Source organism: Podarcis liolepis (assembly GCF_965112155.1).
Source record: "Podarcis liolepis genome assembly, chromosome: 8".
Lineage (NCBI taxonomy): Eukaryota > Metazoa > Chordata > Lepidosauria > Squamata > Lacertidae > Podarcis > Podarcis liolepis.
The window spans coordinates 81,712,459-81,732,114 of NC_139560.1; the positions used below are offsets into that span (position 1 = coordinate 81,712,459).

The window sequence follows — 19,656 nt, forward strand, 5'->3', positions numbered from 1 at the left end:
AAACCACACAGAAGTTAGCATTCAGTTTTTTTCCACTTTTAAGAGAGAGATCAGTTTTGGGCAGACTTCCTATACATGTGAGCTTGACTGCAAACCATTATCTCAAAGGCTGGCCAAAGTTCTTTCAGCTCTCTTGAAACTTTCTCCTTCCATTTCAAATCCTTTACATTTCCTCTGTGGAAAACTTCTATGAGCCTGCAGCTTTTTACATCTTTATTGTTTGGGACAGGAAAAGTGGTTTCAGCCACAGGAAAATGTCATTAAATTTAAACCACAGGCAGAAAGACTTTCTATGACAAGGTAGTGGGTGAATTACCTACCTTTTTTGTAGGTGGTGCGGAGTCCCCAAATAGATGATATTCATCTGAGAAATCTTCCTGACATTTGCAGGCTACATTGGCCGTGCTCAAAGGTCATGCTGTGTCATGGAAGCACATGATGCAAAGTTGCTTGCAGCTCTCACAGCATGGATTAAATCTTCCTTTTAACCCTCTGCCATTGCATCATAATTCCTTAGGAGAAGCAACTTGGATCTTACAGACCAGAGTGTAGGCAAAAGCCTATTGGTACTGGCATGAATCAGTTACATCACCTGGGCCCCTCTAAAGACCAATGTTGATGTTGGCATCTGTCTGTCTCGAGAGACAATGGAGTCATCGTCTTCTTCTTCTCTGGTGATCACTCATAGCCGAGTAAGATTGTCTTCCATGAACACAGTCTTAACAGTGAGTCCGTAAGTGACTGTGGAGGCCAATTCTGGATCCACACGTCCTTCCACAGTGGGGACATAGGTTTCCAGATGAGAGTTGATCACGGTGAGGGTTTGCCAAGTGTGCCTTCCTCTTAGCACCTTTCTCCCTTTCGTCCTAAGTTCAAGCATCTTCAAAGTCCATGACACCTTTGGTAAAGGCTGTTCTCCAACTGGAGCGCTCGCAGGCCAGTGTTTCCCAGTTGTCAGTGTTTATACTACCTTTTTCTTAGACTTGCCTTGAGAAGTCTGTAAACCTCTTTTGTTGACCACCAGCATTACGCTTTCCATTTTTTTTAGTTCGGAATAGAGTTGTTGCTTTGGGAGACGATAATCAGGCATCCGCACAACAAGACCAGTCCAACGAAGTTGATGTTGAAGAATCATTGCTTTGACATTGGAGTACACCTCCGGAGGCGAAATCAAACCACTGTGTTAGCAACACTGAAGTGACCTCCCCAAGGAGCAAGCCTGGGCAGCCTGTCTGGAGGTCCTGGGCTGCCCAGACAACAAGACCCCCTCTTGACCTTGCTGAAGTGGTTCAAAGGAAAGTAGAGCAATATGTTTGACACCAGCTTGTATGCAGGAGTTGATGGAAGGATGAGTACAAGGTGCTATCCAATCTTAGGGACTCCACTCCAGATTTGTGTATGGTTTACTCCATGCATTTTCTTCTCCTGAAGATATCTTGCAATGCTACCTTCCCAGGTTGATGAGCCTCATCTGCTCCTCACTTCCCTCTATAGCAGTGACCAATGTGCAAGCATGTGAATCTATGGACCAAGGTACTTGGTTTTGTATAAGCCGGGGTGGCCAAGTTCCATATACTTTGGGAGCAATTTGCCCAGGACAGAAGTGTAGTTGCCATCCAAACTCTCAAGTGGCCAGAGTCCAGAATAAAGCTGGTTACATTGATCAGAGGCCTTTTACAAATACAGAGCGCACACATAGCATTAATTACTGACACAATCAAGATAGGTAAGCTTCCATCAAACTTACATATTACTTGCTTGTTACATACAAATAAGAACAAAAAACAAAACAGAGGTACCAAACTGTGGAATACGTCTTATTTTGTGTAACTTGAAGATGCTACCTAATTATATTCCTTGCTTGAAACTTCAAATTCCGTGTGTGTGTGTGTGTGTGTGTGTGTAATGTTTTACAATTTTCAATACTCATTTAAGCATCCTTAAAATATCAATGACTTCCCTCCTTCTCTTTCCATGGTTCATTTTACATATCATAAATCCCTGCATATTTTACATAAACTAAACCATTCAGTATTCCATTATTACATCCATCAAAACTTGTTTACACTGTTGGATTTATCTTAATGCTGCCAGCATTTTCAGCTGTACACAGTTATTTCCCATATATTCAATAAACGTTTTCCAATCTTCTCTAAACGTATGTTCTTCTTGTTCTCTTATTCTATATGTTAAGTCTGCAAGCTGCGCATATTCCGTCAGCTTAAGTTGCCATTCTTCTTTGGTTGGGACCTCACTCGTTTTCCATGTTTGGGCTAACAAAACATGGGCCGCAGTAGTAGCATACATAAATAATCTTTTTTTGACACCTGGGAATTTCCATTTGAATTATCCCCAATGAAAAGGACTCTGGTTTTTTTTGGAAAAGTACTTTTAAACATTTTTTTTCCAATTCACTATGGATTATTTCCCAAAACTCTTTTACAGGTCCTGAAGCTTCAAATTCCCAGCATAGAAGACCCCATTAAATAAGGTTACCATATTTTTTGCTCTATAAGACTCACTTTTTCCCTCCTAAAAAGCAAGGGGAAATGTGTGTGCATCTTATGGAGCGAATGCAGGCTGCGCAGCTATCTCAGAAGCCAGAACAGCAAAAGGGATTGCTGCTTTCACTGCGCAGCGATCCCTCTTGCTGTTCTGGCTTCTGAGATTCAGAATATTTTTTTGTTTGTTTTCCACCTCCAAAAAGTAGGTGCATCTTGTGGTCTGGTGCATCTTATAGAACGAAAAATACAGTGTTTTATTTTCTTAAAGGAGAAGTAGTCATCGATGCAGAGCCACAAATAACCACCTTCTCTTTTCCTCCCCAAATTTAGGTTGTTCCAAAGTTACATGCATCAGCCTAACCCGTGAAGCTTCCATCAAGTTGTCTCCTTTACATGGAAAACAGATCTCTATCCGCTACCTAGACATGACGGACTGCTTTGTCCTTGAAGATGAAGGCCTGCACACCATTGCTGCCCACTGCACTCAGTTGACACACCTGTACCTGCGGCGCTGCATCCGCATCACCGACGAAGGCCTCCGTTACCTGATGATTTACTGCACATCCATCAGGGAGCTGAGCGTGAGTGACTGCCGCTTTGTCAGCGATTTCGGCATGCGCGAGATCGCCAAGCTGGAGCTGCGCCTGCGGTACCTCAGCATCGCCCACTGCGCCCGCATCACCGACGTCGGCATCCGCTACATCGCCAAGTACTGCAGCAAGTTGCGATACCTCAACGCACGGGGCTGTGAGGGCATCACGGACCACGGAGTGGAGTACCTTGCCAAAAATTGCACAAAACTCAAGTCGCTAGACATTGGGAAATGTCCTCTGGTCTCCGACGCTGGCTTGGAGTTCCTGGCTCTGAACTGCTTCAATCTGAAGAGGCTGAGCCTGAAGTCATGCGAAAGCATCACCGGACAAGGCCTGCAGATTGTGGCGGCCAACTGCTTTGATTTGCAGATGATGAACGTGCAGGATTGCGAGATCTCGGTGGAAGCTTTGCGGTTTGTCAAACGGCATTGCAAGCGCTGCATTATAGAGCACACCAACCCTGCCTTTTTCTGAAGCGACAGGTCTCACTTGTTGAGGGAAGCAAAGTATTAAAAATGTCTGTATGTACACTTGCACAGAATGTCTGTATACAGCAACTGTACTTTCTGTGTGCCATAAGCAGAAAACATAGAGGCTTAACATCATCTACATTTGGTCCCTAAGACACCTTTTAGTGGCCTTGTTCAAATCTTTAAAATGCCAGCATTTAGTATTTTAAAAAGGTAATTCTCTAGCCTTTATGGTTACTGAGCTACAAGATAGTTGTGTGTGTGTGTACAGTTTGGAAAGAGAGTAACAGAAGTCCCAGTTTGTTTTTGGCTTCAAATGCCCAAGTGAGTTGTGACTAAGGCTGCAGGTCTATACACACTTACCTGGGCGTAAATTCCATTGGAAACAATGAGCCTTCCTTTCAAGTAGACATGCATAGGATTGTACTGGAAATCCTACTGAAACAAATGGAAGAAGCCATGACAAGTCTCATTGCTTTCAACAAAACTTCACCACGGCTACCTTTTAGCTGAATTAGAGCCATAATATCTAGACTTAGCCCATGTTGTCATTTGAGAGGTTGTCAGGTTTGTCTGTTTTAGTTTTAGGGTGTGTGAGTTTTTTTACATTTTCGGTGCTGGAATTACAGTGGAATGAACAATGGTGTCAAAGCCAGAAGTGCAATACATCCACCAACTCTGGTCATTACGAGTCATTGTAATTATGCAACCAGCAGCAAACTAGCTTTGGCACAGGTGTGTTTTGAATGTGATGTTCAGCACTGAACAAATTGCCTGCTCCCTGCTCTTTGTGTCTGTCATGAGTCCTGTTGAGAGCTTTTCTTTGAAGAGTGTCATAAGCCACCTTCCTTTAACTCAGATTGCATCAAAGTTTTCTGTCCCCTGGAAGAAACATCTGTAGCTCTTGCAACGCTCTTTTCTCGTTTCCTCCCTGCCATCACAATTTATCTCTAAAACAATTACAGGGAAGCTGTGACTTGCCGGGAGTTTGCCTGGCCTTGCTGGCTGAGGGTTATGGGAATTGGAGTCCAACAAAATCTGGAAAGCCACACGTTTCCATCCCCGATCTGAAAGGGCGTGGGTTTTCTCGGACTCGGTGCTTTCTGCTAGACTCCAAAGAAACTCTTGAACATTTCAATCTTCACTATAGTAAATCCTTTATAGTTAGAATTCATAATCACAAACCTGCAATCTGAGCCTGTCTTCTCCTCATCCCCTCAGGATCTGTTAGTCTTGTCTCTTTTCATTTAGCAAATGGGTGGCCAGCCTATGACACAAATGCGACAATCAGAGAACCCATAAAACTTGTCATGGCACAGTCAGTCCTTCTTCTTCCATCTGAGTCTTATATTGCTGCCTGCTCTTTGATGCAATACACTAGAAGCAGGTGGCGCTGAGGTCTAAGCCACTGAGCCTCTCAGGCTTGCTGATCAGAAGGTTGGCGGTTTGAATCCCCATGACGGAGTGAGCTCCCGTTGCTCTGTCCCAGTTTCTGCCAACCTAGCAGTTCAAAAATGTGGGGGGGGGGTTGGGAGGGAGGTCAAACCATTGGAGCTGTGGCTGTAGAGACCAATATGGGAGAAACATGTTTTGTTGCAGCTGGGGCAGCTTAAGGCGTTCGGTTGTGCTGTTGCAGATGCACCATGGTGTTTCTTCTCTCTGTGCTCCTCCCAGCAGCCATTCCTCCTCTGGTCACTGCTATGGATACATGACTTGACTACCTGTCTCCAGGCAATGCAGTTTTCTGCAAGGGCAGGGTTGATGTCGCCAGCCTTCATGTCATCTTTGCAGACATCTTTGTAGCGCAGAGTTGGTCTGCCAACAGGCCTGGTGCCTGAAGCCAGTTCCCCATAGAAGATGTCCTTGGGGCTTCCATTCTGTTGAACTTTATATCATTTTCTGTGGAACAGGCCATGTACAGAAAAGTTGAGGTTGGGCTCTCAGTAGTACAGTGGTACCTCAGGTTACATACACTTCAGGTTACATTCGCTTCAGGTTACAGACTCCGCTAACCCAGAAATAGTGCTTCAGGTTAAGAACTTTGCTTCAGGATGAGAACAGAAATCGTGCTCCGGCGGCGCAGCAGCAGCAGGAGGCCCCATTAGCTAAAGTGGTGCTTCAGGTTAAGAGCAGTTTCAGGTTAAGAACGGACCTCCGGAACGAATTAAGTACTTAACCTGAGGTACCACTGTAATTCGGGAATGGCTGGCCCAAAACAACACAGTAGGATCCTTGCTAGGTCTACACGTTCAATACGCGCATGACACTTTCCATTAATATCGAGCTCACCATGTAGTGCCTCAAGAACATGAAATGAGACCAGTGGGAATAACGTCAATAGTATACATGCCCATCATGTTTTTATTAGTCTGAAAAGATGGTATGAAGCCTTAGCTTTTTGAGGTTTAAAGGCAGTTCCTTCAAAATGCATGAATAAGGAGTGTTATGACATTTGGGAAAGGCCTTATGACCGAAATTCCTTAACTTTCATTCAGCAAAGCCAGGGCTCACCCATCCCGATTTCATCCCCATTTCCTTTTTCCGCTCCTCCTCACTCCTCCTCCTGTTGCCCTCTGTGTAGGACTTGCCTTTCAAATGCTTCCCTTTCTACCCAGGCAGGCTCTTTCTAGTTTATTCATAAATCTATAAATATCCCCATAGAGGGGAAGGGGAAATGGAGGTCAGGACAGGCTCTGCTTACAGAGTCAAGTCACGAGCATCCAGACCAGGGATTTCTGTTCTCACAAATTTCCTTTAAGCGTCTCACGTTTTCCCTCTTTAAACTGGTACAGTTTTCTGAGTGCAGCTTTATAATGCAAAAACAGCTATTAAACGTAGGCTATATTTCTGATGCCCCGCAAACACCAGGGATGTGTAATAATTCTGAGTGGAGCTCTTAGGTATACTTAAGGAGGCTCAGCCAATGGATTCTTAATTGAAAATATTTAAGAAAACTGCCTTTTCCTTGGTTTCTAAAACCTGGAAGCCTTGCTGTATTGCAGATGCTTTTCCATAACCTGAAGCAAAGTTGAAACCAATTTGTTTCAATAAACCAGGCAAGACCTCAAATATGAAGGACACCAGAACTTTTGAAAAATATGACCTGCTCTTTCATTGAGACAATAAAACAGCAAATCCAACATACATAGTGAGTCTGGACACTTGCAGTTTGGAGAAGAGAAACCCTCTTTTATTACTAAAGGTTTTTAAGGCAATGGCCTTTTTTTGTAATTTTCAGTGGCAAAATCCTCCTCGTAGCATCTGATTGGAGTCACAGGCATCCAATATTTGTTTCTTGCTGGCATTGGTGCCTTGTGCTGTTAAAATTACTTCCACTTGCATTTTCTATTTCTTTGTCTGGGGCAGAGAGATATTTCCCAGACAGTAAAGCAATTAGCCTGTAAGGTCATAGCCTTGGGGAACAGTGGTTTTCGACGCTGTACACTCTAGTTCAAGAAAACCCACAAAAGTCAGACCAGTTGTTATCATTTCTGCACCGTTACAGACTTAAAGGGCAAGGTCCTGTATGGACGCTCAGTTGCAATCTCATGTGGCCATGACAACTCAAGTGGGTGTCTTGTCAAAGGACTGCCAGAGATGTTAATCAGTGTGTTTGAAATCATGACTGAAGGACAGCAGCTGTTTAGGGAAATCAAGGCTCTGTCAGCCTCAGAAATCACCACTCAGAGCCTAAAAAGGGGTCAGAGAATTGCTGCCTCTACATAATTGGCATAGATTTTGGAGTTTTCTTTTCTCAAAATCAGTAGTTTTCAGACTGTCTAGCTTTAGGGAATCCTGGGGAACCTCAGCACAACTGCCACCACAGAACGTCAATATTTTGCAGAAGACACTTTGGGTTTCTATTTCAGGGCTTTGGCTAGCTATGTTTGGGCTCACCCGTTGCCTCCCATGCTTTGCGTATAACCTAAAGTCTTCTCCTGTGGATACATGTTGCAAGGGTAGGCTCCTAGATGTAAGAGAAACTGCCACCTTCATTCTAGACTACCAAATTCTTCCCAAAACACAGATACTCAGATTAACAGCAAGAAGTTGCCCTTTGAAAGCTCAATAAATTTCCTCTCCTTCCTCCTTTCTTTATGGAAGATCATTTCATAGATACTTTGTATTTTGGGAAATGCTATTCCAATTTGTGTTTGGCAAAGCATTTTTTTGGTCCTTCGATATGAAAACCAGCCCTGGGTGATTATATCTTCAGGCGGAATCCCCCGTGGTCAGGTGACAACTGGTTTCTGAGTGGCAGCTCAGATGCTGAAAACATCTCTTATAGGGAGATGTGGGAAGGAAAACACTCTTTTTCCAGGGTTTTTTTTTATAATAGCTGCACTGGAGGCAGATGATGTAATTAATCGGTGGCCCTGGTATGGAGGAAAAATCTGTATGTTAAGGAAGAAAACAAAACAATTCTTGTAGTAATGCTCCCTATGACCCTGCAAAGTGAAGCTCTTTAAAGTCCCAGTGATTGCAATGATAGTGTTGAAGGATGTGCTTAAATCTCTGCTACTAAAATCAATGGGACAAGTGGAATAGCTTGTGGGGTGATTAGTTTTAAGTGAAATGGATTACCTTTGTGAGGCTTCCATATGTACATACATGCATAGACACATGTCCATTCTTTCAGTACAATGCTGCCCTTCCATGGGCCAACTCATAATGTCTTGCAGTTTCCTTCTACAAACTGATCATATCTATCCAACCACATTAAAGGCCAAGTATACCCCAGCCACCGTGTCACTCCCAGGAGTGACACATGGCTCGGGTGTGTTGCAGGCGACTGGCACTCACTGAGGGGCAGTGAGTGCCAGTCGCCATTTTGTAACCACACTCAGTGGTGACACCCAGGGCGGACCACCCCCACCGCCCCCTTCCTCCGCCTCTGGCTGATGGGGTCATCTCAGATCAAGCTATTCTGGGGAACGCTATGATATACCAGCTAACATCCATTTAATTTCTTTCCTCTTTCCATTTAGAAGGTGACTACTTAGTAGGATGTTCTCTTATCTCTTGCCAGCTACTCTCTTCACCACCCTTAGCTCACAGTAAGTCTGTCCTGAAGGGGAAATGGTTAAGAGCTGGGCCTTTTGAACTTATAAGGTCTCTTACGCAAGATTTGAGGGTCTTTTCTTTTTTTCCTCAAAGAAAGTTGGTATCTTGCTGGCTGCGCTAAACAGAAAAGGATAACACAACTTGGTTCCAAATGGGCTTTAATGTTTAGATTGGCATGTACTCTGTGACTCACTATAAAGCCTTAATTTACTACTACCGAGAAATAAAGCAATATATTGGTATAGCGGCTTGATTTCATCATTGTGTATACAATTGCATGGTGAAATGCATGCATGCACACTTCAGAATTACAATGCCATGTGAAGTTCTTTCTTGTGCAGAAGAAACGGGGAGATGGGAGGGATCATGTTCCAAGTCAATGGGGCTGCTAGGTTCACCAGGCTTACATGGAAACCATACATGACCATACCAGGAGTGTGCAGAAACGAAAGGTAGAGGCACAACAGAACACTGTCAATTTGCAGGACACACCCAAATACAGAGGTAAGCTACAGAGCCAGGGTCTAGCCATCTCTCCCCGATTCTGCTTTTCATTTCTTCTCTCAGTAGACCCATCTAATCCCAGGGATCTCAATATTAGAAATATTTCACAAGGTCACCAGATGTATTATACACTATTGGTCTTACTCTGCTACAAAATGACACTCAAGCCAATGTGCAGAAGGCTGATGGATCCGTCGTTTATCTTGGCTTGATTTCCAGAGGTCCCTGCGGTCTTCCCAAAATAGTTTTATCTTGGGGGAGGGGGGAATATGCAGCGCAATTTTTCTGTGTACTAACTAAGGAGTTAATCTCATTGGACTTATTTCAGATTACTTTCAGGTAAACATGTATGGGGTTGTGCTATAAGATACTGCAGTAATAGAACAGATGTTTAAAAGCAGATCATGTTAATTTCACATATAAAGCTTTCTATCTTTATTGTTTATTTGACTGACGTTTCCCCAAATCCTTGATTTTCTAAACACATTGAGAAATAACTCACCTTTTTTTTTGCAAGTAGATTCTTCTTAATGGCAAAGCGGTTTGCATACTACTGCAGTTTTGAAGCACCACCAGCAATTCCATAATTACAGGGTTTTTTCTCCCCCAAATCCCCAGAACTTCCTGTAAATGTGAATATGTAAAACTGGAAGCAGGTTGACAACGACTGCATTGAACGGGATCTTCTGGAGCGAGAATTTCTTATAGACTTTGCATATTGATGGCGATACTGCTTCATTTCCTTCCCTCGTTTTTTTTTTTTTAAAGAATCCTTAAAACTTCATCTCATTCTTATATTTTCTAATTCAACTTTTTCTTCTTCTCTCCACTTGCATCGCCTCCATTTTAAAATTTCCCTTATCCTCCCTTACGGTCTTGTCTACTGCAGACTCTGCCCATAAAGGCAGGAACTGTGGTCGTGTTACCATTTTTATGTATAGCGCTTAGCTTTTATAAATTGTTTTAACTGAAATATTTGTACCCCGCCATACTTAAAGCCAAGGTAAATTCCATCATTCTTCAGAAACATATAAGTCCATTTCCTCACCCCTCAAAAAAAGTGAATGCAGAAGTATAACTAGATATTATAAGACAGCATGGCAGAAAGAATTTACTGACTTCAAGAGCCATTCCAGTTCCAAAGGAGCCCAAAGGCTTGTCTAAATAAAGAATATTATAAGTATAGTCAAAGCTTGCAATCCTATGCACCTAGAAATAAGGACCTATAGAATTTACCTCTGAGTAAACATCTCGGATTTTGCTGAAAGACGAAATCTTTCAAGTGCTGACTTATCCGATTTTCATTGTCATAAACTTTATAATATCACTGGTGGTGTTCCCCTACCACACAATCCTGACTCACAGATACACTTCCAGAGGAACAAACTGGGGATTGTAACTCTACATAGCACACATTAATAAGGCTGCCATTGCTAGTATGGCAGCAAAGATAACTGGAGACAGTGATCATTGGCGCAGTTCCTTGAGCAGCAGTAATGGCAACAGCACCATATTGCAAGCCTTAATGGGTTGTCATATTCTCTTCCATAGTACACAAATGTCTTTCACGTCAAAACTGGTTGTTCCATGCTTTCTTGAACAAGAGCTCCCTCTAAAGGAATAAAGAAAGCTCTGAAATCCCTTACACCAGGCATCTTACTTGAACTGAGAAGTAGGGTGTTAGGGTTCTTTTTCACAACTATTCATTAATGGTATTCTAAGAGCCACCAAAATGGCAACCAGTAAGGAAGGTGAGTTCAGGCCAGAGTTGGGAGCCAGCTGTTATAGGACTCCAACCCCAATGGGCAGGGTTGATGGAGCAGGAATCCAAGATTTGAAGGGTTACAAGTGCCCCCATCTTGGGTCAAGACAATGGCAAAAGGTATTGAAGAAAGGAAGGGACTGGACGTAAGTTTTTGTTCCTGAATAACAAACCTCTGTAGAGATACCAGATTTCTGAATTAGAACATTTTAGCAGCTGAACAGGATAAGAAACCTGAGAAAGTGAGGAAAAGAAGAACAAAGGACTGACTACGACACGGAAAGAACAATGGGAGGAGTGGTAAAGATCAAGGAAATTAAAGGCCTCTGTTTAGATTGGATGTTTGAAATTAAATATTATTAAAATTAATAAATTAGAAGAAAACCGGCAAGACGGAATTGGGGAGAAATTTAGCCATGACTTGAGACCTCCAGGCTGATAACATATAGACTGATGGACATGGGGAATTCAAACCGGGGAAGGGGGGGGAGATTTGGAATCCAAAGGCTGTGTAACCATCTTTTGAATCTTTTTATATCTTCTATTTTCTATTTCTTTATATAACTTACGTATGTCATTTTATTTTGATTGGACGCGTTTAAAAAAGGGAATTCGTGGAAGGAACTGGGGTGGATCTTGGGGAAAATCTTTTTTCTTTTCTTGTTAATGATGTGGGACGGTGGTAAGATTTGTACAATTCAATTTGGATAGTGGGTTAAACAAATTAAGTTTCAAATTGGGAGTGAGAGCTTGTAGAACCAAATTAATGAAAGGGGAATACAGTTGGGAGGGGGAGGGGGGGAGTCCCAGAAAGTAGGCAATGAAAGTAAGGTTTTAAGTATCTTTTATTTTATTTTTTCTTTGTATTTCTATATTTCTGGAAACTTTAATAAATATGATTTTAAAAAAAAAGACAATGGCAAAAGGATACCAATGGCAAAAGGATGCTCATCTTTGCTTCCAGGTGTGTGTTCCTGTGTAGAACCTACCCAAGGCCATTGTCACATATCCTTGGCTATAGCGCAAGCCTTCCTTGCCCTCTAGTCTTCCTTAATCCTAGGTTGATGGCTCAGTTGGTAGCATGTGTGGCTCTTAATCTCAGGGTTGTGGGTTTGAGCCTCATGTAGGATGAAAGATTCCTGCATGGTCCCTTCCAACACTTAGGATTCTATCAGCCACTCTTCTTCAACTGCTGCAAAAGTTATGCAGCACAGGGCTTATGGATGGCTGCAGTGTTGGGGGTGGTGTCAGGTCTCAACATTGGTGCAAAGACCTAGCTGTAAAGGTTGTGATCTTCAGAGAAATGGCTCATAAAATCATGGAGCATATACTTTCATTCATAGAGAACCTCCATTACTGGAAAGTTACCGTTAGGAATTAGGTTTTTTATTCTGCCAGGGAATAATTCAGGGTAATTTAAGCTTGCAAATTCCTCCATCGACAGAAGCTGTCTGTTTTAAGTGGGGGTTGGGGTGTTCTCCAGTAGTCTGAAAAGTCACTTCTGAGCAGTTTCTCAATGGGAGTGTGAAACTGTGACCCAAGCAATTTAATATTTTTGCATCTCCCAATCAAGGGCAATAATTGTTAGCAGGTTAATTCGCACTGCATTACATGATACTGTACAGTTCCCACTGGTGTAATCAAGACGGGGAATGAATCAATAACTGGAATTAAAACTGTCCTTGGGGGGGAAAGAGCTAATGTAGAAAATTCCCCTTTCAGTCGAATCAGTTAATGGTAATGGCATTGGTGTTCTGATTAATTGCTCTTCATTTTACCATCAATCAAAACTGGAATCAGTGCCACTGGGGCCAACTAGCAGCAAGACCCAGCCCAAAGAGACATTTTAACAAGTAGTGTGTTTGTGGTTTGCATTCATGCAGGTGTGGGTGTGCATCTGGATACACATCTTTATGGTTGCGATGCTCACCTGGGACCATCCAGGCAAGACCAAGAGCCATCTAGAATGCATGCTTTTAGATATAGCTGCAGAATGTGCATCCCCATCCGAGGCCACGGCCAATTCTGCACACCTAGAGCCAAATAGGTATGTTTCTCTGGGTATGAGTTTCATGTGTTTTTACCGACCAAAGACACCATTGGCTCCCTAGTTAACCTCGGCTTCTCTCTCCTTCTCTTGCATATTAAGCAATTTAAACCAATGCTTGACCTTCAGCACAAAAATACTACCAAAACACCACCAGTGCTACACATTAGTAGCTGTTAAGAAGTGATCTGCTTTGGAGTACAAACTGCAATGAAGCAGCCAGCGTATATTCCCTTTTGTGAGGACCAACCCAAAATGAAAGCCTTGTTGCCATCAGCGGGCTCAATTGCAAAGCAAAAATGAGCTCATTGTGTTTGCCAGTTGGATGGCCATTTTCATCTCCTACTTAGCTCTGCATCTCCCACTCCAAATAAAGGGAACATAAAAAGGACCCCCTACTATAAATCAAATCAATCCTCCCAACATACTTCACTTCCCTATCAAAAACACAGAAGAACAGAATTTCATAAGTCATAGGCCTGAGCTCAAGGTCAGCCTGACAATGGTAAATCAGATTACTTAATGGTAAGTAATCTGAGCTGTTTTCCCAGTAGTGGTGTATGGAAGTGAGAGCTGGACCATAAAGAAGGCTGATCGCCGAAGAATTGATGCTTTTGAATTATGGTGCTGGAAGAGACTCTTGAGAGTCCCATGGACTGCAAGAAGATCAAACGTATCCATTCTTAAGGAAATCGGCCCTGAGTGCTCACTCGAAGGACAGATCGTGAAGCTGAGGCTCCAATACTTTGGCCACCTCATGAGAAGAGAAGACTCCCTGGAAAAGACCCTGCTGTTGGGAATGATTGAGGGCACAAGAAGAGGGGGATGACAGAGGACAAGATGGTTAGACAGTGTTCTCGAAGCTACAAACATGAGTCTGACCAAACTGCGGGAGGCGTCACGAAGAGTCGGGCACGACTAAACGACTAAACAACAACAACAATCTGAGCTGTATCTGCAGCAATGGAACCAGCTAGAATCTTATAAATTTTATCCTCTGCTTTGGACTAATCGACTATACAGCCCCAGACCAGTTAATTCCCATCCAGCCTCCAGGTGTATCTTCACACATTACAGAAATAATGGATACCCTCCTATACATGATGCACTTTTAAAATGATAAGATTCCCAATATTCCCCATAAACTGAGAGCCACCCACCTCTTTTGAAATTTCTTACAAATGTTTCAGGGAGCCAGCAATGGTTTTGATTCCTTACTCTGTGTCCATATAGTAAAAGAAAAAGGATACAACCCCTATATATTACCGGAAACTATATTATCATATTTGTTTTTTAGTGTAGTAGTGACCTGGTTTTCTTTAAAAGTTTCATAGGGTGGCTTTATAAGGGATCTGCATGCTCCACTTAAAGCAAGTAGCTGTTGCATATAGTTCTTACTAATATGGTATCTTTAAGAGGATTAAAATTCTCAAACTTCCATGCATCAAACATAAACTGACTTTAATACCAAATTCTAGTTTTAACACAGTGTAAAGGTTTCTAAAAAGAAATCCTTTAGGAATTATAGAGGAAAACCTTGATGTTGGAAAAAGCTGAGCTTTTTTACACTGCAAAACTGATGCTAACTTCCCAAACTTTTGTTGTTTTTAATTTATAAAATGTTAAATTCCTCTGGATATTTACTGGGTAAAGCAATAATGCCTTGAGCAGAGAAGATTTGAATAAGAACATGCATCTGAATGTGGGTGTTGCACACCCTCCAACATTTCTCTGATGAAAATGACATCGTATTACTTTCAGGATGTGCCCCCATCCACAGTTTGATGCAATCAGTTCATAGCTGTCAATCTACCCTTTTTTGGTGGGAAATTCCCTTATTCCAGCGCCGTTTCCCGCTGCTTCCCGCTGCTATCCAGGATTGTTAGATATCCCATAGACTGTCCCCAGGGACAGGTGAGGCTGCTGATCCCTTATTTCCGAGGCTGCTGATCCTTTATTTTCAAATCTGAAAGTTGACAGCTATGAATCAGTTCCATAGAACTACATGCAGATGGAGCTGGGTAGTACACAAAAGCAGCTTGACTCACAGATATTGCCTTTGGTGTTGCAGTGGATTTCATTGTGATTCACATAAACTTAGAAGATACATAAATACCAGCTATTTGCTTTGCTGAGTTCAAGCAAGTCTTAGCCAACCTTACTGTGCATACTAAAGGGCATTAGTGAGCTCTTATAGATCATTTGACTGAGTCAGTCAAAGACAACACTATACCATGAACGGCGACATGCCTCTGCAGAAACAATGATCAGATATAAACATTCTGATCCCTCTTATCTCCACAATAAAACAAACCCTTCTCTTCCTTTTTTCCACCACTCCTCATCCGTTGCTGCCCAATATGCATTATAGTGTTTCACAATTCTCAGATAAAATATTCTGGCAGTAATCGTGCTGATGACACTCCTTGCCCTTACGCCTTCAGTGAGGAAGTGCATAAAACAACTAAAAAGGACTATTTAGAAACCTTTTTTTAAAAAATTATGTCATATCATACCTAATATTAAACTACATTCATTAATAGTTTTTAGTTCATTTATAGTAATAAATATAAAAAATAAATAAATAAAAATTTATTCCCAGTTCAGAAAACCAGGCTCAGGGCGGCTAACAACAAATTTAAAACACTTAATTGATGCAACAGCAAAAAAGCATAAAATACAATATAAAACATGAATAACAATAAATTCAGAATTCAAAAATCAATTTAGGGGGGAAATCAATCCAATAAACATTAGATGATCACTAGGGCTAGCTGGCTAAATTAGTCCTATTTGGGCCAGTGAGGAGATCAGGGGAGAATTAGCTGTGGGATCCCAGAGTGGGTAATCTTCATAAAAAGGGGAGGGGGAGGGAAGGAAGGGGAATAAAAGATCAGGCTAAGTTCCAATTTAAAGCCAGGTGGAATAGCTCTGTCTTACAGGACCTGTGGAAGGAAGTTAAATCCTGCAGGGCCCTGATCTCATGGAACAGAGCATTCCACCAGGTCGTAGCCATCACTGAGAAGGCCCTGGCCCTAGTGGAGGATAATCTGACTTCCTTAGAGCCTGGGACCTCTAAACTATGATTATTCATGGACCTTAAGGTCCTCTGTGGGACATACCAGGAGAGGCGGTCCAGTAAATACGAGGGCCGTAAGCCACAAAGGGCTTTAAAGGTCAAAACCAGCACCTTAAACCTGACACGATACTCCACCGGGAGCCAGTGCAACTGGTAAAGCACTGGGTGAATATGCTCCCATGGCAGGGACCCCATGAGGAGCCTCGCTGCAACATTCTGCACCCGCTGGAGTTTCTGGGACAGTTCAAGGGTAGCCCCACGTAGAGCGAATTACAGTAGTCAAGCCTGGAGGTGATCGTCGCATGTATCACTGTAGCCAGATTGGGGCAGGAAAGGTAAGGGACCTACTGCTTAATGAGTGGTATCTCGGTTTAAGAACAATCCTGTTTGCAAACGATTCGGTTTACGAACTCCGCAAAACCGGAAGTAGTGTCCCAGTTTGCGAACTTTACCTCGGTCTAAGAATGGAAGCAGAACGGTGGAAGGGCACTGGCAGCGGGAGGCCTCATTAGGGAAAGCGCACCTCGGTTTAAGAACGGTTTTGGTTTAAGAACGGACTTCTGGAATGGATTAACTTCATAAACCAAGGTACTACTGTAAACTGTTCTGCTCAAATTAATGATTACCGACTGTAATTAGTTGAAAATGTTAAACTTTATTAATTCACAGTTCTTATGCACTCTTTAAAACAGTTTTGGTAAATGCAGCCTAATTTGAAATTTCTCCCCATACTCCCCCACTTCAAGCACCAGGTAATATTTGGCCCTTTAAACTTGCTTAGGAGGAAAGACAGCTAATATACCCAAGCTCATTCCTGTCTGAAGTGAGAAGGCAAATTCTGAGGCTTCCCTCCTCAACAAATTCCAATAAATTTAAAGCTCCAAGACAAGAGTTGCCTAATGTTAGCAATGTTATTAAACCAGTTTAAATTTGCAATCCTGTCTGTATTTACTTGGCAATAACAGAGAAATCCCAATTATAGGAAGCCAATGTAACACACGGCTGCATAACTTCTGCTACAATGTCTATTTCAAACTCTGTTTAGGAGCCTCTGGGATGGGCTACTGCAGGCTAAGCCTGCAGGTAAGTGTGGGCCCAAGTTTTAGAGATTTGGGCTCCAGGCACATTACCAAACAAGCAGAATTTAGAATAGGTGTCTCTCCTTGCCTTGCCTCTGTAATGCCCCCTTCTGAGGACTTGTGCCTGCTGAGCCAGGGTCAGGGACTTACACTGATGTAGCTCCAGCTCAGCTCAGCTCAGATAAAGGACTGTTGTGACAGTCTCCACGAGGTGGGCAAACACCTGCAAGCTGGCCAATTTGCAGGAGAAAATTCCTCCCCAAATATGGTGACGGATTAACCTTAGCAAGGTCCTTATGCCAACTTGCTTACTCCCCCACTGAGTGGACCTCTAAGAACTGGTGGGGGGGCTGTTAGCTCTTGATGAAGATATGAAAACCTGTTAGTTGAGGATGAAGGTTACCAGAGGGCTTAATACAGAGTTTTCCAAAATTTTCATGTTGGTGACACACTTTCTAGACATGCATCATTTCACGACACAGTAATTCTGTTTTACAGTGCTACCTTGGTTCTCCAACGCCTTGGTACTCAAACAACTTGGAACCCAAACACTGCAAACCTGGTAAGTGTTCCGGTTTGCGAACTTTTTTCAGAAGCTGAAAATGCTCCATTTTGAGTGCCACACTTCCGATTTGAGTACCACACTTCCGTTTTGAGTGCCACACTTCCAATTTGAGTGTTATGCTTCCGATTTGTGTGTTACGCTTCCGTTTTGAGTGTTACGCTTCCGTTTTGAGTGCCACACTTCCATTTTGAGTGTTACGCTGCAGTCTTTGTCTGTTTTTGCTTTTAATTTTGCATTTTTGTTTTTGTGGCTTGTTTTGTTTTTGTGACTGTGTGGAACCCAGTTCAGCTACTGATTGACTGGTTGTGTGACTGCAGTACATTGTTTATTGCTTTCATTTTATGGATCAGTGGTCTCATTAGATAGTAAAATTCATGTTAAATTGCTGTTTTAAGGGGTTGTTTTCAAAAGTCTGGAACGGATGAATCCATTTTGTGTTACTTTCTATGGGAAAGTGCGCCTTGGTTTTGGAACAGACTTCCAGAATGGATTAAGTTTGAGACTCAAGGTACCACTGTACTAGCAAACTGGAGGAGTGGAGGAAGTGTTTGCGCGACACACCTACACACTGCAGCTGACACTAATGTGTCACGACACACAGTTTGGAAAGCTCTGGCTTAATAAGTGGGCCTCATCCCTTGAGAATGTTCTCTGTGCTGTTTTTGAATGGATATTTCAAATGAAGGCGCTTCACACAGACTACTAAGATGCTACAGTATTTTTCAGCCAAAGAAAATTAATTTGGGATTTTGAAGGCGAAGTAACTAGAATTGCAGGGAAGACTGTAAATCAGCTTTTGGAATCAGTTACACAGCAATCATTTCCTGCTTTGTAGGAAAGGCATCCCAAAGCAAACACACTCTTTGGACTGGCAAATTAGCCAGCCAAACATAGTCATCTGTCAGTTTTTCCGTGCAAGCAAAACAAAATAAAATATCTGGGGGGAGCAATCCTGTGTGCACAAAGCTGGCATAAAAACAAGCCAGTGTGAATTAATCCGGTGTAAAGTTACACCAGACCCAAACCCCCTTCAGGAGTGGGGTTGGGCAGCTGCTCCTCCAAAACCTGGCAGAGGGAAAGCAAGCCTTTAAAATAGTGTTCTACAACAGGTTGCCAGGTCATGCGACCAAGCTGATTCTGCTTAAAATGCAGTCTAAGTCCCTCCTCTTTGGACCTGCCCCTGCCACACCCAAGGAACCCTACTTTTGGGGAGACTTACACCACCCTCGGAGGGACGCGGGTGGCGCTGTGCGCTAAACCACAGAGCCTAGAACTTGCCGATCAGAAGGTCGGCGGTTTGAATCCCCGTGACGGGGTGAGCTCCTGTTGCTCGGTCCCTGCTCCTGCCAACCTAGCAGTTCGAAAGCATGAAGTGCAAGTAGATAATTAGGTACCGCTCCAGCGGGAAGGTAAACGGCATTTCCGTGCGCTGCTCTGGTTTGCCAGAAGCGGCTTAGTCATGCTGGCCACATGACCCGGAAGCTGTACACCGGCTCCCTCGGCCAAGAAAGTGAGATGAGCGCCGCAACCCCAGAGTCGGTCACGACTGGACCTAATGGTCAGGGGTCCCTTTACTTTTACTTACACCACCCTCACCTCAGCCAGCTGAGCAACTTATACCAGCATCTCTCCAGCTAAGTCAGGATTAGAGACTTACCAGATTCCTGGCTCAGTCAGAGTTAAACCAGAGATCTGCTGCATCCTAAGCTGCTCGTCCTGCCAGATCTTTCCATAGTATTGCCTTCTTAATGCAGTTCAAGAGCATGTATGTTTACTTAAAAGTATCACTATAGTCAACAGGACTTTTCACAAGTAAGTGTGCATAGGTTGCATAGGATTGCACAGTCTTAGTCACCTCAAAAAGGAAAAACTGAGCAACTGCGTTGTCAAGCCTCAAGCTCTGGATAAATGAGCACACTAGTCACTGAATTCATGTCATCCAGGGATTTCAGAAGGATAGGAATAATGAAGAATAAGTAAAGTTAATGG

General features: G+C 42.9%; 1 protein-coding gene across 3 annotated transcripts in view; it reads left to right on the forward strand.

Annotated features, from left to right (window-relative positions):
- FBXL7 (F-box and leucine rich repeat protein 7) overlaps window positions 1-8,873 on the forward strand; it is a 221,464-nt gene extending 212,591 nt beyond the window's left edge. For 2 of the 3 annotated variants that reach the window (XM_083519455.1, XM_083519454.1), the window contains one exon: window positions 2,835-8,873. In XM_083519455.1, coding sequence (XP_083375581.1) covers window positions 2,835-3,571 — 737 coding nt within the window. In that variant the 3' untranslated portion in view covers window positions 3,572-8,873. The remainder of the gene's footprint in view (window positions 1-2,834) is intronic. The other variant, XR_014529611.1, reaches the window with a different exon arrangement.
- Window positions 8,874-19,656: the final 10,783 nt, after the last annotated feature.